Here is a 23,220-nt window from a genome sequence, read left to right on the forward strand (position 1 = left end):
CTTTATTTCTTTTATATCTCCATCACTACTCGTGTATTTTTCTAACTTTCGTTGAATTGTTAATTTTGTCCTTTTACCAATTTATTTCGCGAACCACCGTTAATGCGGAGAGAGGCTGCTGGCACCTCCCAGCACTTGCTCGCGACTGAGGGGAAAACAAGAGACCTCAACAGGAGTAAATATAGGAAGTGGCGGAAATACACAGCAGGTCTGTCAGCCTCTGTAAAAGGCAGAGATGGGTTAATGTTCCAGCTGTAGAACCTTTGTCACAGCAGGCCCTTCCGATGCTGTCGTGCCTGCTGTGTATTTCCAGCACGTCTGTTTCCATTACAGAATTCAGCATTTACACAGAATAGAATTACATTTCTCTCTCAGTTAGTTAGGTTATAAGAGATGGAGGACCATTGGGGCTTGCAGGTGTCTGTGCACTGGAGTGTAAAATCAGCAGGTTAATCCTTCGTATTTATGGAGAACTCTTTGGCGAGGGCTATGTCCAAATGCTCCCTTTTGGCAATGAAAGCTGTTTTAAAAATATAGGAACTATGGGCTAGATTTTCAGCTTTGCTCATTTCGGGGCGGTAATCGCGACAGGGCGGTAAAGTTTGCACCCGGGAACAGTTTACGCCTCAGTCAGCAAAATTGGGCAGCTGAGCCCTGAGTGTGGCGCAGAGCGCTAAGGGAGGCATTGCACACCTCTCTTAGGGCGCTAGGCCGGCTGCACTGGAAAAATCCCGAGCTAAAGAGCCAGCCGGGGAGCACTCTGAGAGAGACCTGGGAGAAAAAAAAACCTGAAAAAACCCACCAAAATCATTCCCAATAGCTAACTCGCGCCACCACAACGTAAATCTCAACAAAAAAAATTAAGAACAATCACACTTACCTGAGGGCAACATTACTTACCTCACTGCGGCCAGACAGCTCGGACCGCAGCTTTCACAGTTTCCCAGCAGGGGGCGCTATGGAGCGTTACGGATCGGGTGGCAGCCAAAAATCGAGCCAGTGTCTCAACCGGGGGCGTTGCACACCGGCTCGCCTCTTCCGGGCGGTAATGCTCCGCGCCCCACCGAAACCCGTCCTGGAAACGCCGGCAGGGCGCTGGAAACGCCGGCAGGGCGCTGGAAGCTGGCCGCCCACCTGGAAGAGCTCACCACCGCCATTACCGCCTCTCCAGGGCAAAAACAGAGGCGGCAACAAGTGGAATATCCAGCCCTATAGATTTAATAAGAAGCTTTCACTATCGGTGTGCATGTTGGGATAACCCAACCGCCATAATAGCCTCTTGCTTCATCTCATGATCAAATAGGAGAATATAACGTCATGACATTTCGGTTTATGATCTTCATGATTCAGCTCTTGTAGGACTAGTGAGAGGGAGGAATTAAATCTATATTACAATCAAAGTTAGGTTACAGGATGCTGTAGGATCAAGCAACCTTGGGCCAAACATGGACAGAAGAGCTGAATTCCAGAAGTGAGGTGAGTGTGACTGCCCTTGACATCAAGGCAGCATATGACTGAGTGTGGCATAAGAATTTAAGAACATAAGAAATAGGAGCAGGAGTCGGCCATATGGCCCCTCGCGCCCGCTCTGCCATTTAATACGATCATGGCTGATCCGATCATGGACTCAGTTCCACTTCCCTGCCCGCTCCCCATAACCCCTTATTCCCTTATCAGTTAAGAAACTGTCTATCTCTGTCTTAAATCCATTCAATGTCCCAGCTTCCACAGCACTCTGAGACAGCGAATTCCATAGATTTACAACCCTTTGAGAGAAGAAATTCCTCCTTATCTCAGTTTTAAATGAGCGGCCCCTTATTCTAAGATTATGCCCTCTAGTTCTAGTCTCCCCTATCAGTGGAACCATCCTCTCTGCATCCACCTTGTCAAGCCCCCTCATAATCTTATAAATTTCGATAAGATCACCTCTCATTCTTCTGAATTCCAATGAGTAGAGGCCCAAACTACTCAACCTTTCCTCATTAGTCAACTCCCTCATCTCCGGAATCAACCTTCTCTGAACTGCCTCCAAAGCAAGTATATCCTTTCTTAAATATAGAAACCAAAGCTGCAACCAGTATTCCAGGTGTGGTCTCACCAATACCCTGTATAACTGTAGCAAGACCTCCTTGCTTTTATACTCCAACCCCTTTGCAATAAAGGGCAGGATTCCATTGGCCTTCCTGATCACTTGCTGTACCTGCATACTAATATTTTGTGTTTCATGCACAAGTAACCCCAGATCCTGCTGTACTGCAGTACTTTGCAATTTTTCTCCATTTAAATAATAACTTGCTCTTTGATAGTTTTCTGCAAAAGTGCATAACCTCACACTTTCTAGCATTATATTCCATCTGCCAAATTTTTGCCCACTCACTCAGTCTGTCTATGTCCTTTTGCAGATTTTTTGTGTCCTCCTCACCCTTTGCCTCCCATCTTTGTATCATCAGCAAACTTGGTTATGTTACACTCAGTCCCTTCTTCTAAGTCAGATGGAGGGTGAGAAAGTTGGATCTCAAACCAGCATATTAAGCTTAAATAAAGGACACTATGAAGGTATGAGAGCAGAGTTGGCTAAAGTGGACTGGGAAAATAGATTAAAGTGCAGGACAGTACATTTGCTGTACATTTAAGGAGATATTTCACAACTTTCAAGAAAAATATATTCCAGTGAGGAGGAAAGGGTGTAAAAGAAAAAATAGCCATCCGTGTCTAACTAAAGAATAAAGGACGGTATCCAATTAAAAACAAGGGCATACAGAGTGGCCAAAACTAGTGGGAGGACAGAAGGTTGGGAAGCTTTTAAAAGCCAGCAAAGAACGACTAAAAAAATGATGAAGAAAGAGAAGATAGACTATGAAAGTAAACTAGCATGGAATATAAAAACAGATAGTAAGACTTTCTACAGGTACATAAAAAGGAAAAGAGTGGCTAAAGTAAATGTTGGTCCCTTAGAGGACGAGACCGGGAATTAGTAATGGGGAACATGGAGATGGCAGAAACTATGAACAAATATTTTGTATCAAGAGGCTATAGGGGGGGAGGAACTTAACACAATCACAATCACTAAGGAAGTGGTACTCAGTAAGATAATGGGACTAAAGACAAATAAATTCCTTGAACCTGATGGCTTGCATCCTCGGGTCTTAAGAAAAGTAGCGGCAGGGATAGTGGATGCAATGGTTGAAATTTACCAAAATTCCCTGGATCTGGGGAGCCCCCAGCAGATTGGAATACTGCAAATGTAACACCCCTATTTAAAAAAGGAGGCAGACAAAAAGCAGGAAAATCTAGACCAGTTAACCTAACCTCTATGGTTGGGAAAATGTTGGCGTCCATTATTAAAGAAGCAGTAGCAGGGCATTTGGAAAAGCATAATTCGGTCAGGCAGAGTCAGCATGGATTTATGAAGGGGAAGTCATGTTTGACAAATTTGCTGGAATCCTTTGAGGAGGTAACGAACAGGGTGGATAAAGGGGAACCAGTAGATGTGGTGTATTTGGACTTCCAGAAGGCATTTGACAAGGTGCCGTATAAAAGGTTACTGCACAAGATAAAAGTTCACGGGGTTGGGGGTAATATATTAGCATGGATAGAGGATTGGCTAACTAACAGAAAACAGAGAGTCGAGATAAATGGTTCATTCTCAGATTGGCAATCAGTAACTAGTGGGGTGCCGCAGGGATCAGTGCTGGGACCCCAAATATTTACAATCTATATTAACGACTTGGAAGAAAGGACCGAGTGTAACATAGCCAAGTTTGCTGATGATACAAAGATGGGAGGAAAAGCAATGTGTGAGGAGGACACACAAAATCTGCAAAAGGACATAGACAGGCTAAGTGAGTGGGCAAAAATTTGGCAGATGGAGTATAATGTTGGAAAGTGTGAGGTCATGCACTTTGGCAGAAAAAACCAAAGAGCAAGTTATGATTTAAATGGAGAAAGATTGCAAAGTGCCGCAGTAGAGCGGGACCTGGGGGTACTTGTGCTTGAAACACAAGAGGTTAGTATGCAGGTACAGCAAGTGATCAGGAAGGCCAATGCCTCATACTCTCACACTCACACTCTCACACAGAGCCTCATAATCTCACAACACACTCACACGCAGCCTCACACACAGCCTCACACTTTCACACTCACTCTCACTCATTCTCACTCACTCACACTCACTCACTCACACTCACACACTCACAATCACACTCACAATCTACCTCGTTGCCATGCTCCACCTTACAATCAACAAGCTCCCCGCTGGAATTAAATTACAGAACCAGTGGGAAGCTGTTTAACCTATGCCGCCTCCAGACCAGTTCCAAGACCACCCCAACCTCTGTCATTGAGCTGCAGTATGCAGACGATGCCTGCGTCTGCGCACATTCAGAGGCTGAACTCTAGGATATAGTCAGCGTATTCACTGAGGCATGTGAAAGCGTGGGCCTTACGCTTAACATCCGTAAGACAAAGATCCTTCACCAGCCTGTCATCGCCGCACAACATTGCCCTCCAATCATCAAGATCCACGGCGCGGCCCTGGACAACGTGGACCATTTCCCATATCTCTGGAGCCTCTTATCAACAAAGGCAGACATTAATGCGGTGATTCAGCATTGCCTCCAATGTGCCAGCGCAGCCTTCGGCCGCCTGCGGAAAAGTGTTTGAAGACCAGGCCCTCAAATCTACCACCAAACTCATGGTCTACAGGGCTGTAGAAATACCCACCCTCCTATATGGGTCTGAGGCATGGACGATGTACAGAAGGCACCTCAAGTCGCTGGAGATATATCACCAACGATGTCTCCGCAAGATCCTGCAAATCCCCTGGAAGGACAGGCGCACCAACATCAGTGTCCTCGACCAGGCTAATATCGGCAGTATTGAAGCACTGACCACACTCGATCAGCTTCGCTGGGCAGGCCACATAGTAAGCATGCCAGATAAGAGACTCCCGAAGCAAATGCTTTATGTGGCGCTCCTTCATGGTAAACGAGCCAAAGGAGGACAGCGGAAATGTTATAAGGACACCCTCAAAGCCTCCCTGGTAAAGTGCAACATCACCACTGACACCTGGGAGAGCCTGGCCGCAGACCGCCCGAGGGGAGGAAGTCCGTCTGGGAGGGCGTTGAGCTCTTTGAGTCTCGAAGCAAGGAGCATGAAGAGGCCAGGCGCAGGCAGCGGAAGGAGCGTGCGGCAAACCAGCCCCACCGACCCCTTCCCTCGACGAATGTCTGTCCCTCCTGTAACACGGTCTGTGGCTCTCGTATCGGACTGTTCAGCCATCAAAGAACTCACTTTGGGAATGGAAACAAGTCCTTCTCAATTCCGAGGAACTGCCTATGATGATGACATACTCACACTCTCTCACTCACAATCTTACACTCACACACACAGCCTTACACACTCACTCACACTCACACTACCTCACATACCCCTTACACTTTCACACACACACTCACATACCATTACACACTTAGACTTTCACACACACACTTACACTTTCACATGTACCCTCACACACACTCACTCTCACACGCAGCCTAACACATTCACAATCTACTCATATATTTACAGTCTTCTTGCATGCGCTCTCGCATCTAATTTCACCTGCACTCTCTCCATAGTCGCAATCTTCTCACACATTTTCAATCCTTCTCTCATACTCGCGCGCACACACACACATTCTACTTGCATGTCACAATCCCCTTGCACAATCTACTGTCTATTACACTTCTTACACTAAGGGAATCACAGGATATGGCGATCGGGTGGGAAAGTGGAGTTGAGGTCCATCAGCCATGATCTTGGTGAATGGCGGAGCAGGCTCGAGGGGCCGAGTGGCCTAATCCTGCTCTTATTTCTTATGTTCTTGCACTCTTCAGAGTGAAGGAGAGTGGAATTGCAGCACGACGGTGAGAAGGGCTCAAGGAGGCGTTTAACAAAATAATATATATATATATGTTTGAAGAAGCCGAGAAGGTCAGATTGCTGCATCAGGGACAAAGCAAACATTCTTTAAAAGTTGTTAGGTCAGTTATTCCATTACCCGCCCTCAGTCTGATATTTGGCTCTAACTATGTGCTTTACTACAATACATAGGTGAGTGACCTCCACTACACATGAAATAGGGAACATGATTGGTAACTTTCTCTGCAACTAAGGCACTATATTAAAAAAACATACTATTTTGGCCAAGCTGCCTCACAAAATCGTTTTAGAACTGCAGAAAAAATAATCATGCACGTCCCATCTTGCAATCATACCTTACAACCGTGACCATTCAAACCGGCCCAACATTGCCGCTATCTGTGAGGGTGATGAACATAAAGAGGCATTAATGCCTGCAGCACCAGTGGAAGGCTGGTTGAGCAGAAGCCGTGAGCAAGAGAGGGTTTCCTCCTTTGTATTTGAGGTGGGACATCACCCGTGGGGGAGAACATGTTTGTGGGGGGAGTGGGGAATGTAATATTGAGCTCCCCCTCCTAATGGACTATTGTGGTAATGCAATTGCTGATGGATATAATAAAAGGATCATGTGACAAGGTCATATGACAAGTTCTTGTCGCGCCATCTCATGGGTGTGTGTGTGTATGTGTGTGTGTTTGTGATGTTTGAATTACATAGACAGAATCTACAGCACAGAAACAGGCCGTCTGGCCCATATAGGTGTATGCCGGTGTTGATGCTCCACGCGAGCCTCCTCCCACCCTACTCATCTAACCCTATCAGCAGAGCCTATTCTTTTCTCCTTCATATACTTATCTAACTTCCCCTTAAATGCATCGAGGCTATTTGCCCCAACTATTCCCTGTGGTAGTGAGTTCGACATTCTAACCATTCACTAGGTAAAGAGGTTTCTCCTGAATTCCCTATTGGATTTATTTGTGACTCTCTTATATTTATGATTTCTAGTTTTGCCACAACTGGAAACATTTTCTCTATGTCTGACCAACCAGCCTCTTCATCATTTAAAAAATCTCTATTAGGTGACCCCTCAGCTTTCTCTTTTCTAGCGAAAAGAGCCCCAATCTGTTCAATCTTTACGAATAGTTGTAACTTCTTAGTACTGGTACTGCACTCGTAAGTCTTTTTTGCACCTTCTCCAGTGCCCCTCTATCCTATTTGTAATTTGTAGTTGAGGGACCCTGCCATTCACCAGATTCTATTGTGTCTCAGACCGGTTCTGGGTGAAATTATCCAAAAGAAGCTCAAGGGGTGGATTTATCCCTCCTTCGACTGAAGGAATGCTCACTTCCTTGGGTGCAAAGGTCAAGAAACATAGAAACATAGAAAATAGATGCAGGAGTAGGCCATTCAGCCCTTCAAGCCTGCACTGCCATTCAATAAGATCATGGCTGATCATTCCCTCAGTACCCCTTTCCTGCTTTCTCTCCATATCCCTTGATCCCCTTAAACGTAATAGCCATATCTAACTCCCTCTTGAATATATCCAGTGAACTGGCATCAACAACTCTCTGCGGCAGGGAATTCCACAGGTTAACAACTCTCTGAGTGAAGAAGTTTCTCCTCATCTCAATCCTAAATGGCCTACCTCTTATCCTAAGACTATGTCCCCTGGTTCTGGACTTCCCCAACATTGGGAACATTCTTCCCGCATCTAACCTGTCCAGTCCCATCAGAATCTTATATGTTTCTATGAGATCCCCTCTCATCCTTCTAAACTCCAGTGAATAAAGGCCCAGTTGATCCAGTCTCTCCTCATATGACAGCCCAGCCATCCCTGGAATCAGTCTGGTGAACCTTCGCTGCACTCCCTCAATAGCAAGAATGTCCTTCCTCAGATTAGGAGACCAAAACTGAACACAATATTCCAGGTGAGGCCTCACTAAGGCCCTGTACAACTGTAGTAAGACCTCCCTGCTTCTATATTCAAATCCCCTAGCTATGAAGGCCAACATACCATTTGCCTTCTTTACCGCCTGCTGTACCTGCATGCCCACTTTCAGTGACTGATGAACCATGACACCCAGGTCTCGTTGTACCTCCCCTTTTCCTTGTCTGCCGCCATTCAGATAATATTCTGCCTTCGTGTTTTTGCCCCCAAAATGGATAACCTCACATTTATCCACATTATATTACATCTGCCAAGCATTTGCCCACTCACCTAACCTGTCCAAGTCACCCTGCAGCCTCTTAGCGTCCTCCTCACAGCTCACACCTCCAACCAGTTTAGTGTCATCTGCAAACTTGGAGATATTACACTCTATTCCTTCATCCAAATCATTAATAGATATTGTAAAGAGCAGGGGTCCCAGCACTGAACCTTGCGGCACTCCACTAGTCACTGCCCGCCATTCTGAAAAGGAAAGGGCCATGACCCCGATCGCTGGTTTTGTGCCCCGTTAACATTGTTACCGGAGGAGGGTGAAGCTTGCACAGTACTTGGAGTAGAGACAGAAGTACAATAATGATACTGGAGGTGGAGTTCCCAGCCTCTCACCTCACTTACTGAATCGCTTGCTGGCTGGACATCACTGGCAGAAGCAACAGCAACTTGCATTTATATAGTGCCTCTAATATAGCAAGATGCTCCAAGGCGCCTTGCAGGAACGTTTATCAAACAAAATTTGTCACCGAACCACGTAAGGAGATATTGGGCCAGGTGGCCAAAAGCTTGGTCAAAGACGTAAGTTTTAAAGAGCGGCTTAAAGGAAGAGAGAGGTAGAGAGGCGAAAGAAAGACTTACATTTATATAGCGCTTTTCATGACCATCGGACGTCTCAAATCGCTTTACAGCCAATGAAGTACTTTTTGGAATGTAGTCACTGTTGTAATGTAGGAAACGCGGCAGTCAATTTGCGCACAGCAAGCTCCCACAAACAGCACTGTGATAATGAGCAGATAAACTGTATTTGTTATGTTGATTGAGGGATAAATATTGGCCAGGACACCGGGAATAACTCACCTGCTCCTCTTATAAATAATGCCATGGGATCTTTTGCGCCCACTTAAGAGGCAGTTTAACGTCTCATCCAAAAGTCGGCACCTCCGACAGTGCAGTACACCCTCAGCGCTGCACTGGAGCATCAGCCTAGATTTTGGTGTCGAAGTGGAGGGAATTCCAGAGTTTAATGCCTAGGCAGCTGAAGGCACGGCCACCAGTGGTGGGGCGATGGAAATGTTCAACTGGCCAGAAGAGGCTGAGCGCGGAGGTCTCATAGAGTTGTAGGACTGGAGAGGAGGTTACAAAGATAGAGAGGGGGTAAGGCCGTGGAGGGATTTGAACACAGGATGAGCATTTTAAATTCAAGGTGATGCCAGACCGGAGCCAATGTAGATCAGCAAGCACAGGGGTGATGGGTGAACGGGACTTGGTGCGAGTTAGGACATGTGCAGCCGAGTTTTGAATATTTATGGATGGTGGAAAGTGTGAGGCCAGCCAAGAGAGCAGTGGAATAGTTGAGTCTGGATTTAACAGTGGCATGGCAGAGGGTTTCAGCAGCCGATGAGCTGAGGCAGAGTCAGAGACAGGTGATAATACAAAGGTGAAGATCCACCCCCACCTTCTCTTGCTGGATTTTCAGGTGGAATCGGGGCCTTCTGGCTGCCAATCATTACCCGAGGGTTACAATGTTAGAGATCTTGTTCATCAAGCAGCACTCGGCCCCGCCACAGGGTAGGCCTGTGCCAGAACTACTTCTGGTCCAAGTAAGCGGCCCTGGACAGGAAATATTAGCCATCCTTGGGAACAGACACGATTTGTTTCACCTGCCCCGTGTCGGGACAGGCAGGAACATCTGCCCTTCTGTGTTTTGCAGTTATACCAATAGTTCTGAATCTGTGCTGATTGGCCTCTTGACCCAGTGTGGCCTCTTGACCCAGTGTGGCCTCTTGATTCAGTGTGGCCCCTTGACCCAGTGTGGCCCCTTGACCCAGTGTGGCCTCTTGACCCAGTGTGGCCTATTGACCCAGTGTGGCCCCTTGACCCAGTGTAGCCCCTTGACCCAGTGTAGCCCCTTGACCCAGTGTGGCCCCTTGATTCAGTTTGGCCCCTTGATCCAGTGTGGCCCCTTGACCCAGTGTGGCCCCTTGATCCAGTGTGACCCCTTGACCCAGTGTGGCCCCTTGATTCAGTTTGGCCCCTTGATCCAGTGTGACCCCTTGACCCAGTGTGGCCCCTTGACCCAGTGTGGCCCCTTGACCCAGTGTGGCCTCTTGACCCAGTGTGGCCCCTTGATCCAGTGTGGCCTCTTGACTCAGTGTGGCCCCTTGACCCAGTGTGGCCTCTTGACCCAGTGTGGCCCCTTGATTCAGTTTTGCCCCTTGATCCAGTGTGGCCCCTTGATCCAGTGTGGCCTCTTGACCCAGCTGCCTCCTCTTAATGGCATTGAGGCCTTCAGCTTGATAGGACTTAGCCAAACCACCTCTCTTTACCTTTGTGGCAGATAAATACTTTTGATGAGTTCATGCTGGTGCCAGTCGCACTCTCCCGGTACTTATGTTACAATATGAGTGATAATCATGCAAAAGACAAAACGTGTTTGTGTATTTTATCCTTCCAGTTTTTTGTGATGTGCACAGGCTCCAATATTCACTGGGATTTGAGACTGCAATTCAAAATCTAGCTTTGTTAATGTTGTGCTTTTTCTGGTTAATACAATAGGTTATAAAATAGCCAAACTATTGGTAATATTAATAAACGTAGGGGGTAAAATTCCCCTGCTGTGCAGCTGTCGTTAGTGCCTCTGTGGGGGGGCACTAATGGGGCCTAAAAGTGTTTTTGTCGAGGGGGGGGGGGGGGGGCGGTGTGTGGTGGTGGGTTTGTGTGCTACTGGCTCCCGCGAAAATGCGGTGGAGTTAGCGGAGGTGAAAAACCAATGGCGCCGCGCACACACTGGTAGCGCCCCGGGAACCTACACCATCGCTGTGACCCCTTTTTGCCCCATGGCAGCCCGTTTTTGCCCCGCAGTAGAAATTAGTCAGCGCCCTGAGAGGCTGCCACGGTGATGTCATCGCCACACTTCGCTCCCAGGGCCAAATTTAATGGGGAGGTGCGCAGTGCGCGGCGGTCATTTAGCGCTGCCTTCCGACTCACCGGTCCAGCCTCGGTGTTGATTTTCACAGGGTCTGGGCTGCGATTATGCAGCCAGGCACCCCAGGTGCGGCTATGGCACCCCGCATCCCCGGTGGGCTGGTGTAGGCCCCTGAACACCTTCGGAACGCATCAACGCTACGCTGAGAGGCCGCCTAGCGCTGCAACGTTTGCCTGGATAGCGCACCCGAGCTGACCCCAACAGGAAGTGGAGTGCCCGACGTTGTGCTCCACTTCCTCTCGGGGATGCTGACCCCAATTTTGCTTCCGGGACGGGACTTGTGCACCGGGTGGAGAATGTCCGGCCTCGCAAAGGTCACCGCCCCCAGACGGGGCGAAACCCAATTTCGGCCCCTTACAATCCTTCCCTCCCTCACTGTGATGTCACACACCCCACTCCTTCATTACCAGGTGTCCAGGTGTTCACGCATTGCTTCAAGTGCCCCTTCCAGTAAAAGTTGAGGAGATTCCTGCAAGTCATGAGACATGAGGGAGGGAACCTGCAAATTAAAAATGAAAAGATTGAGTGTTGTCAACAGTGAAGTTGTAACCTCTTCTTAAACCTCTCTGAAGAGGAGAAATCTCACCTCCTCCAGCCCTACAACCCTCCCAGATCTCTGCACTCCTCTAGTTCTGGCCTCCTACACATCTCCAATTTCATTTGCCCCGCCATTGGAGGCCGTGCCTTCAGCCTCTAAGCTTTGGAATTCCCTCCAGAAACCTCTCCACCTCGCTACCAAACTCTCTTCCTTTCAGCTTTTGATCACCTGTCCTAATATGTCCTTGTGTGGCTCAGTGTCTGATTCTGATGGAAACCACTCTTGTGAAGCACCTTGGGATGTTTTACTATGTCAAAGGTGCTATATAAATGCAAGTTATTGTTGGTGAGTGACAGTAAAACTGAAGGTGTTTTTTTTGATAGTTTTCTGCAACCTGACATCTCGCAGTCCAGACACAATAAAAATTCTGAATGAAATTTGTGTTTCCCAGGTGCTGCTTAAAAGCTAAGAAGTTCCACGGGGTGACTCACCGGTAAATGGTGATGAACAATCCCATGTTACCTTTAAAACAGTGACGGACATGTCTCAATGATTTCTCCGTGCGCATAAAAATGTGATGACTCGTAGAATCATGGAGTGACACAGCCCAGAAGGAGATCATTTGGCCCATCGTGCCTGTGCCGGCTCTTGGAAACGCGGCAGAAACTATGTGCTGTTGTGATGTGAGAAAAAAAAAGTCCCGTCTTCGAAACTGGACAGCTCAGTGACCTTACTTTGTAAACGAGAACGTTCATTTTGAATGACCTTAACTTTCCTTCCTTGTCTCTCCACAGAAACACGCACAGACAGAGCGAAGAAATTATTTCGCCACTATACAGTCGGATCCTATGACAGTTTTGATGCCACAAGGTAGGACCTGCACATTATTTCTCGACACTTGACTTGTTTTTTTAGCGATCCGAAGAACAAAATCTTCCCTCCATTGTACGCACGTAATTCTCTTCCCAGTGTGGTCGAGTCAGAGTCTGAAATCGGAGGGGGACCCAAAGAAATGGTGTGTTTTGAAGTTGTCAAAAGATTCAGGACACATCTTTGCACCAAATCTTGATGGTTCAACTTTGGACTTTGACTGAACAAGCTTCTTTGCCACAGCCTCGAAACCTTTGGTGACAATATCAGCCGGCCAATGCATAGCACACCTGTGTGACCTTCCTCTGCCCACTCTTTTGGCAGACGATTAAGGGGGTGAATCGAGTCTATGCCTGTACCACGGTAGGGGTGGTATGGAATAGACCGGCCGCTATAACCCCCACCCAATTACTCAGTTCGATAAACTTCAATAGAAGTAAATATCGGGTGGGGGTTATAACGTGTGGCCCATGCGATTCTGCCCATTTCCCATCCCCGCCTAAGATGAACTTCCATCCCAAATAAAACTGACTAATGCCCATGTCACAATAGCAGTCAAAGGAATGTCTCACAAATGCATTGAGCATTCAACTGACAGTAGCAACAATGGTAATTCTCAACTGAGTATGTTTTGAGCAAAGTACAATGACTGACATTTTAAGTGCATCAACTTCTGAGCATTTTGCAATCTTCATGGCCATATTTTATTCACGGTCAAAAGTGCAACAGATATTTGAATGTATTTTGCCATTGCAGATAAATTGGCTAAAGAGGGATGTCAGCTTTTGTAATGTATTTACTTCATGGGTTCTTTGCTTAAGAATTCATAGCAACACATTTCTATTAAGAACTAGTTGGTTTATTAACAAAGGTTTAATAATCACACTACACATTACCAGTTCATCCACCAGGCTCACAACCACCTGCCTCATCCTGGATCCCCTGAACCCAACTGGCTGGGGTTTTATTGAGTCTTGTGAACATCACATGACTGGCTAAACTACTTCCAACTCAACAGTTCCGCAAGCTTGTGAGCATACTCCCAGGTGCATACATTACAGCAGCGAATGAGATTGGAAGTCTTTCTGCTGATATCGGACACTGTAGCCTATACAGAATGTAAATGTTGGTAGGACCTTCTTCTGTTCTATTGTTTTAACACGGATTAACCTATTTAATTTAAATGGGTTATTGCCTTTGCTAAAATAACTAATAGCACTAACATTAATTTCTAGCCTTAAAATGATTCAATAATTGTCATTAATGTACTCCTCCATTGGAAATCTTATGACATGCTAATCCATGCTCGTTCTGTGTTACATACCTAACCAGGTCTAACGTGTCCTGGCTATAAGAGTTTTTTTTGTTTTGAAAAGCTAACTCTAACATTAAAGGGAATCCAATGGTCTTCTATAGGCATATTAGCAGTAAAAGGGTTGTCAGAGGAGTGGTGGGGCCGATTACGGCAAAAATGGAGAACTATTGGTGGAAGCGGAAGGCATGGCTGAGGTACTAACTGAATGTTTTGCATCGAAGTTTACCAATGAAGAGGACTTTGCCGAAGCAATGGTAAACTAGGAGGTTTCTGGGATACTGGATGAGATAACAACAGATAAAGAGGAGGTACCAGAAAGGCTGGCGGTACTTCAAGTGGATCAGTCACCAGGACCGGACAGGATGCATCTTAGGTTGCTGAGGGAAGTAAGGGTAGAAATTGCGGAGGTGCTGGCCACAATCTTCATATCCTTCTTAGATACAGGAGTGGTGCCAAAGGCCTGGAGGATTGAAAATGTTACATCCTGTACAAAAAAATGAAAAAGAATAAAACTGGCAATTACAGATCCATCAGTTTAACGCCGGTGGTAGGGAAGCTTTTAGAACCAATAATCTGGGAGAAAATTAACAGCCGCTTGGATAAGCATGGAGTAATAAAGGAGAGATAGCATGGAATTGTTAAAAGCAAATTCATGTTTGACAAACTTGATTGAATTTTTTGATGAGGTAACAGAGAGGGTGGATGAGGGTAGTGCAATTGATGTTGTGTATATGGATTTTCAAGAGGTGTTGATAAAGTACCACATGTCAGGCTTGTTAGCAAAATTGAAGCCTAAAAGCGGGCAGTAGCAGCATTGATACAAAATTGGCTAAGGGATAGAAAACAGAGAGTTTTGGTGAACAGCTGTTTTTCAGACTAGAGGGAGGTATACAGTGGTGTTTCCCAGGGGTCGGTGCTAGGACCACTGCTATTTTTAATATACATTAATGACTTATACTTGGTGGCACAGGGCACAATTCCGAAATAAGCAGATGACACTTGGAAGTGTAGTAAACAGTGAGGAAGATAGTACAGGGTAATAGAATTCAGGAAGATATATGACAGGCTGGTGCAGTGGTCGGACACATGGTAGATGAAATTCAATGGTGAGAAGTGTGAGGTGATATATTTTGGTAGGAAGCATGAGGAGAGACCATACATACTAAATTGTACAATTTTAAAGAGCGTGCAAGAACAGAGAGATCTGGGTTGCTTGTACACAAATCCTTGAAGTTGGCAGGACAGGTTAACAAAGTAGTGAATAAAGCCGATGGGATCCTGGGCTTCATAAATAGAGGCATATGGACTCAAGTTTTGTCCTGAGTTGCTCCTATTTTTTTGGAGCAACTAGTTTAGAATGGAGCATCTTAGAAATTGCAATTCTCGGCATTTAGTTTGCTCCAGTTCTAGTCAGTTAGAATAGTTTCATTTTAGAACAGATTTTTTTTTCAAAAGGGGGCATGTCCAGCCACTTACGCTAGTTTTGCAAGTTTAGGCAGCGAAAACTTACTCCAAACTAACTTAGAATGGAGTATGGGTAGATTTTTGTACACTCAGAAAAACCTTGCCTACACTTATAAATCAGGCGTAGGGAAAGAGAGATTGGGGGGAGTGGAGGGAAGTTTACAAACTTTAAACACTTCAGTTTTACAAATAAAGTGCCATCATCAATAATAAATGATAAATAAATCAATAAATCAACCAATAAATCATCAAAAAAAATTAAAAAATAAAATACAAAAAAATTATTAAAAAATCAATCAATAAATACAAAATTATTTCTACTCACCTACTTCAGCACCGGGAGCCCTCCAACAGCATACTGGGACAGGTCCCCCCGCCCCCAATGTCTCTCTCTGTGTCTCTGTCTCTGTCAGTGTCTCTGTGTTTCTGACAGTGAGGGGTGGGGGGAGGGAGGGGGTGAGAGGAGGGGGAGAGAGGGGGGAGGGAGGGAGAGAGGAGGAGGGAGGGGAAGAGGGAGGGGAGGGTGAGGGAGAGAAGGGGGAGGGAGGGAGAGAGAGAGGAGGGAGGGAGAGAGAGAGAGAGAGAGGAGGGAGGGAGGGAGGGAGGGAGAGGGGAGAGGATGGGGGAGGGAGAGGAGGAGAGAGGGGAAGAGGGAGGGGAAGCGGGAGAGGAGGGAGGGAGAGAGGAGGGAGGGAGAGAGACAGAGGGGAGAGGAGGAGGGAGGGAGGGAGAGGAGGGGAAAGGAGGGAAAGAGAGGACGGGGAGGGGGAGAGAGGAGGGAAGGGGAGAGAGGAGTGGGGAGAGGCTGAACTGGCCGGGCCGCCGCCGACACTTCGGGCGGAGCCCGCCCCCAGCGGCCGGGCCCCGCTGCCGACGGGGAGGAAGGGGGGTGGGGGAGAAGAGGGTGGGAGGGGAGAAGAGGGGCGTAGAGAGAAGAGGGGGGGGAGAAGAGGGTGAAGGCTGAACTGGAGGGAGGGATGGGGAGGAGGGAGCTGAACGGGAGGGAATTCCAGTCCAATCTTCGCCCTGTGAGCCCATTCGGCCAGGGCTAGGGTCGGGCCCCTCCCACGAAGCCTCGGGGGCCTGGAGCTACTGCACATGCGCTCACACTCTAGCGCGCATGTGCAGAGGTCAGGCACTGTTTTCAGCGCTGGGACCTGGCTCCGCCCCCGACCCCTTGAGGTGCACCACGCCGAGCATGAAGATGTCCTGAGGAGACCGGAGAATCACAAGGTAAGTTTTCGGCGTACTTTTTCTTCCAGAAAGTCGGCAGACCTTATCGAGGTGCGCCGTTTTTCCAGAGGGCGGAAACTTGGGCCCATAGAGTATAAAAGCCATGATAAAACTATATAAAAACCTTAGTTCGGCCCCAGCTGGAGTATTGTGTCCAATTTCAGGCACCACACTTTAGGAAGATGTGAAGGCTTTGGAGAGGATGCAGAAAAGATTCACTAGAAGGGTTCCAGGGATGAGGGATTACAGTTACGTGGATAGACCAGAGAGTAGGAATAAACGCATTATTTTCAGGATGACAGACTGTATCTCGTGGGGTACTGCAAGAATCAGTGCTTTGGTCCCAGCTATTCACAATCTATATCAATGATTTGGATGAGGGGACCAAATGTAATATATCCAAGTTTGCTGATGATACAAAGCTAGCTGGAAATGTAAGTTGTGAGGAGAATGCAAAGATGCTTCAAGGGATTAAGTGAGTGGGCAAGAACATTTCAAATGGAATATAATGTGGAGAAATGTGAAGTTATCCATTTTGGTAGGAAAAATAGAAAAGCAGAGTATTTTTTAAATGGTATTGGGAAATGTTGGTGTTCAGACGGACCTGGGTTTTCTTGTATATGAATCACTGAAACTTAACATGCAGGTACAGCAAGCAATTAAGAAAGCAAATGGTATGTTGGCCTTTATTACAAGAGGATTTGAGTATGAGTAAAGATGTCTTACTGCAATTATATAGGGCCCTGGTGAGACTGCACCTGGAGTATTGTGTACAGTTTCGGTCTCCTTACCTAAGGAAGGGTATACTTGCAATGAAGATTCATCAGGCTGATTCCTGGGATGGGGAGATTGTCCTTGGAGGAGAAATTAAGTAGACTAGGCCTATAGAGTTCAGAAGAATGAGAGGTGATTTCATTGAAACATACAAAATTCTTACAGGGCTTGACAGGGTAGATGTAGGGAGGATGTTTCCCCTGGCTGGGGAGTGTAGAACCAGGGGGTCACAGTCTCAAAATAAGTGGTCAGTCATTTAGGACTGAGGTGAAGAGAAACTTCTTCACTCAGAGGGTGGGGAACCTTTGGAATTCTCTACCCCAGAGGGCTGTGGCGACTCAGTCGTTGAGTATATTCAAGGCAAAGCGGCTAGATTTTTGGATATTAAGGGAATGGAGGGATATGGGGACAGTGCAGGAAAGTGGAGTTGAGGTAGAAGATCAGCCATGATCTTATTGAATTGCAGAGCAGGCTCGAGGGGCCAATTGGCCTACTACTGCTCGTATTTCTAATGTTCATATGTTCTTATGTTCTTCTTGGAGCAGAGAAGGCTAAGAGGAAATTTGATGGTGATGTTTAAAATTGAGATAGAGTAAATGGCGAAAAACTATTTTCAGTGGCTGAAGGGACGATAAATAGAGAGCACAGATTTAAGGTGATTGTTAAAAGAACCAGAAGCAGGGAGTGGAATTAATCGAATTGCTCTTCAAAAGAGCTGGCATAGATTCGATGGGCTGAATGGCCGCCTTCTGTGCTATACTATTCTGTGATACATTAAACAGGAAAGGAGTGATGCATTGGCAGTGGGTTTGTTTGATGGGATAGAGTCTGGGCAACCTGTCCAAGATCATAGCACAGAATAGGTTTACAGTCTATATTTATTGTATCACTGGCAACTTTCCAATGTTGAGGCTATCAGCAGGTGCGATCCAGTGACGTACTTTGACAAGAACTCTCTCTTAAAGTTGCATTAGGAGTCACCTACTTAACCCATAACTAATGAATCAATGTTTGTTCTTCAATTTTGGCAGCCTGTGACTCAAGCTGTTACAAGGATGCTCATTAATCCAGAATGCCCTGGTTATACCTGAATGTAAATGTGCCTTGTATGTTTTACAAGGATCCTAGAATGGGATTATCTTAAGCAAGCCTTCCACTTAAGCAAGCCTTCCACCCAACTGCAGAGGACATATTGGGTGGGGTGTATGGAAAGCACTCGATGCCATATCGCCCCTGTCATGGTACAGGCGTAGACCCATTTCAACTTAAACATTCACTCCCTCCACCACCGGCGCACCGTGGCTGCAGTGTGTACCATCGCTAAGGCTTCATCAACAGCACCTCCCAACCCCAAGACCTCTACCACCGTGAAGGACAGGGGCAGCAGGCACCTGGGAACACCATCATCTGCAAGTTCCCCTCCAAGTCGCACACCATCCTGACTTGAAAATATATCGCCGTTCCTTCATCGTCACTGGGTCAAAATCCTGGAACTCCATCCCCAACAGCACTGTGGGAGTACCTTCACCACATGGACTACAATGGTTCAAGAAGGGGTTATGGGGAGCGGGCAGGGAAGTGGACCTGGGTCCATGATCGGATTAGCCAAGATCGTATAAAATGGTGGAGCATGCTCGAGGGGCCGTATGGCCTACTCCTGCTCCTATTTCTTATGTTCTCAAGGTGGCTCACCACCACCTTCGCAAGGACAATTAGGGATGGGCAATAAATCCTGGCAACATCCTGTGAATAAATTTTAAATGTGAATTAGGAGCAGGAGAAGGCCATTCAGCCCCTCGAGCCATCTCTGCCATTCAGTGAGGCCATGGCCGATCTTCTACCTCAACTCCACTTTCTTGCACTGTCCCCCTATCCCTTGATTCCCTTAATATCCAAAAATCTACTGATCTCTGTCTTGAATATACTCAAAGACCGAGCCTCCACAGCTCTCTGGGCTAGAGAATTCCAAAGATTCACCACCCTCTGAGTGAAGAAGTTTCTCCTCATCTCAGTCCTAAATGGCTGACCCCTTATTCTGAGACTGTGACCCCTGGTTCTAGACTCCCCAGTCAGGGGAAACATTTTCCCTGCATCTACCCTGTCAAGCCTTGTAAGAATATTGTATGTTACAATGAGATCACCTCTCATTCTTCGAAACTCTAGAGAATATAGGCCTAGTCTACTCAATCTCTCCGCCAAGAACAATCTCCCCATCCCAGGAATCAGTCTGGTGAAACTTCGTGGCACTCATTCTAAGGCAAGTATATCCTTCCTTAAGTAAGGAAACCAAAACTGTACACAATACTCCAGGTGCGGTCTCACCAGGGCCTTGTATAATTGCATTAAGACGTCTTTACTCTTCTGCTCCTATCCTCTTGTAATAAAGGCCAACATACCATAAATCACACCTGACTTTTCTCCCCAATGTCCAGTTTAATGATCAGCAGTGGGAACTTGGACCAGTTGTCTTGCCCAGGTGCACGGGAGCCAGTGTTAGTGTTTCGACCATTGTCTAACTGAAATGAGCGAACACAGAGCAGTCCTGGTATTATGGTTTGGAGAGGCAAGTTTTACCTGGAGAGCTAAGTGAACAGCTGCCCTGATGACATTTTTAAAAGTCCGATAAAGTACGTGTCGATGTGTCCAATAATTTTCATTTGTACAAGTGCAGCAGCCATAACTTAGCGGCAACAAATATTTTGTCCCATGGGTGCAAATGAAAGTTACTTCACAATTCCAAAAATATTGTAATACTTAGACCAATGCGTATAAGGTGGCCAAGGTTAGTGGGAAACTAGAAGATTGGGAAAATTTTAAACAACAGCAAAGAATGACTAAAAAAGCAATAAAGAAAGGAAAGATAGATTACGAAGGTAAACTTGCGCAAAACATAAAACAGATAATAAAAGCTTTTACAGATATATAAAACGGAAAAGAGTGACTAAAGTAAATGTTGGTCCCTTAGAGGATGAGAAGGGGGATTTAATAATGGGAAATGTGGAAATGGCTGAGACTTTAAACAATTATTTTTTTCGGTCTTCACAGTGGAAGCCACAAAAACCATGCCAAAAATTGCTGGTCACAGGAATGTGGGAAGGGAGGACCTTGAGACAATCACTATCACTAGGGGGGTAGTGCTGGACAGGCTAATGGGACTCAAGGTAGACAAGTCCCCTGGTCTTGATGAAATGCATCCCAGGGTATTAAAAGAGATGGCGGAAGTTATAGCAGATGCATTCGTTATAATCTACCAAAATTCTCTGGACTCTGGGGAGGTACCAGCGGATTGGAAAGCAGCTAATGTAACACCTCTGTTTAAAAAAGGAGGCACAGACAAAAGGCAGGTAACTATAGGCCGGTTAGTTTAACATCTGTAGTGAGGAGAATGCTTGAAACTATCATTAAGGAAGAAATAGCGGAACATCTAGATAGGAATAGTGCAATCAAGCAGATGCAGCATGGATTCATGAAAGGGAAATCATGTTTAACTAATTTACTGGAATTCTTTGAGGATATAACGAGCATGGTGGATGGAGGTGTACCGATGGATGTGGTGTAATTAGATTCCAAAAGGCATTTGATAAGGTGCCACACAAAAGGTTACTGCAGAAGATAGAGGTATGCGGAGTCAGAGGAAATGTATTAGCATGGATAGAGAATTGGCTGGCGAACAGAAAGCAGAGAGTCGGGATAAATGGGTCCTTTTCGGGTTGGAAATCGGTGGTTAGTGGTGTGCCACAGGGATCGGTGCTGGGACAACAACTGTTTACAATATACATAGATGACCTGGAAGAGGGGACAGAGTGTAGTGTAATAAAATTTGCAGATGACACAAAGATGAGTGGGAAAGTGGGTTGTGTAGAGGACACAGAGAGGCTGCAAAGAGATTTAGATAGGTAAAGCGAATGGGCTAAGGTTTGGCAGATGGAATACAATGTCGGAAAGTGTGAGGTCATCCACCTTGGGAAAAAAAATAGTAAAAGGAAATATTATTTGAATGGGGAGAAATTACAACATGCTGCGGTGCAGAGGGACCTGGGGGTCCTTGTGCATGAATCCCAAAAAGTTAGTTTGCAGGTAATCAGGAAGGCGAATGGAATGTTGGCCTTCATTGCGAGAGGGATGGAGTACAAAAGCAGGGAGGTCCTGCTGCAACTGTATAGGGTATTGGTAAGGCCGCATCTGGAGTACTGCGTGCAGTTTTGGTCACCTTATTTAAGGCTTTGGAGGGAGTACAGAGACGATTCACTAGGCTGATTCCGGAGATGAGGGGGTTACCTTATGATGATAGATTGAGTAGACTGGGTCTTTACTCGTTGGAGTTTAGAAGGATGAGGAGTGATCTTATAGAAACATTTAAAATAATGAAAGGGATAGACAAGATTGAGGCGGAGAGGTTGTTTCCACTGGTCGGGGAGACTAGAACTAGGGGGCACAGCCTCAAAATACGGGGGAGCCAATTTAAAATCGAGTTGAGAAGGAATTTCTTCTCCCAGAGGGTTGTGAATCTGTGGAATTCTCTGCCCAAGGAAGCAGTTGAGGCTAGCTCATTGAATGTATTCAAGTCACAGATAGATAGATTTTTAACCAATAAGGGAATTAAGGGTTACGGGGAGCAGGCGGGTAAGTGGAGCTGAGTCCACGGCCAGATCAGCCATGATCTTATTGAATGGCGGAGCAGGCGCGAGGGGCTAGATGGCCTACTCCTGTTCCTAATTCTTATGTTCTTATATGAAAAAATACTCAATTAAAAAAAAAAATTACATATATATAGAAGAATAAACTTTTCAATCAGGCTGGGAAGTGGAGAGTCAAGTGATAGAATAGTTGCCAAATAAAAAAAATGTGAGGTTAAAATTTCCAGCAGCCAAAAGTAATTAGGCCACTGAGAACTAGTCGAGGAGGGCCGGAAAATAGCCAGGTCCTGAACTCAGCGTCTCACTGCCTGATTTGCATATTGTGCAACTTCTCATCTCTGGTATTTAAAAGAAAAAAAGGCAGGCTTGCATTTATACAGCGCTTTTCACCACATCAGGGTGTCCCAAAGCGCTTTACAACCAATGAAGTACTTTTTGAAGTTTAGTCACTGCCGTAATGTAGGAAACGCGGCAGCCAATGTGCGCACAGCAAGCTCCCACAAATAGCAATGTGATCATGATGAGGTAAATCTGTTTTAGTGAGGTTGGTTGAGAGATAATTATTGGCCAGGACACCATGAGATCTCCCCTGCTGTTCTTTGAATGATGTTGTAAGATCTTTTACGTCCACCTGAGAGAGCAGATAGTGCCTCGGTTTAACATTTCATTCAAAAGATGGCACCTCCGACAGTGCGGCGCTCTATCAGTACTGCACTGAAGTGTCAGCCTAGATTTTGTGCTTGGGTTTCTGCAGAGAGGCTTGAACCCACAACTTTCTGACTCAGAGGCGAGCATGCTACCGACTGAGCAAAGGCTGATGTCTACCCGGCACAGGTTCGCCCACAGAATGGGTGACAGCGCTTTTGGATGGTGAAATGCAATGAAAATAAGGCCATTATAATGCAGCTGCTGATTTTCCTAGTTTCTTGCTCAATTCCGACTTAAATCCTCCCAATTAAAACGGGAATTAAACACGGTCAAGGTTATTGTCGATCAAAAAGTATTCTTGTGAAGGATTTTTTTAAATCCACCTGTTTTGTTTTTTTAATATGCCGTGATATGGGGATTCCTTTCAAAGCAGATAATCACAGGAGCAAGAGCGTGAAGAAAGTGAATTGTATCCACAGGCCCAAGCATGGCAAAGCGGCATTGATGGAGAGGAACAGCTTCTGTCGGCTTTGGTTCAGCGGGGAAGTAAAAGCGCTCCAGCCATCTGCTGCAAGGAGAGCTGCCAGCTTCCACCATAGAGACATCATTGACTGTGGTAGCCAAGGCTCTGTTCTCTCTCAACTTTACTGCCTTCCAGCTGCTTTCAGACTAGCATAGGGATCATCTTGA

General features: G+C 46.1%; 1 protein-coding gene and 1 long non-coding RNA gene across 2 annotated transcripts in view; one reads left to right on the plus strand and one right to left on the minus strand.

The window, feature by feature from the left end:
* LOC139280086 (uncharacterized) overlaps positions 1-11,242 on the minus strand; it is a 51,032-nt gene extending 39,790 nt beyond the window's left edge. The window contains exons 1-2 of the long non-coding RNA XR_011596616.1: positions 11,054-11,242; positions 8,705-8,783 (exon numbers count right to left, since the gene is read on the minus strand). This is a non-coding gene — a long non-coding RNA (uncharacterized lncRNA). The remainder of the gene's footprint in view (positions 1-8,704; positions 8,784-11,053) is intronic.
* The window catches only part of LOC139280083 (SH3 and multiple ankyrin repeat domains protein 2-like), a 1,053,009-nt gene that overhangs the window by 467,367 nt on the left and 562,422 nt on the right, over positions 1-23,220 (plus strand). Inside the window, exon 13 of the mRNA XM_070899582.1 lies at positions 12,384-12,459. Coding sequence (XP_070755683.1) covers positions 12,384-12,459 — 76 coding nt within the window. The remainder of the gene's footprint in view (positions 1-12,383; positions 12,460-23,220) is intronic.

This window comes from Pristiophorus japonicus, chromosome 14, assembly GCF_044704955.1.
Source record: "Pristiophorus japonicus isolate sPriJap1 chromosome 14, sPriJap1.hap1, whole genome shotgun sequence".
Taxonomy (NCBI): Eukaryota; Metazoa; Chordata; class Chondrichthyes; family Pristiophoridae; genus Pristiophorus; species Pristiophorus japonicus.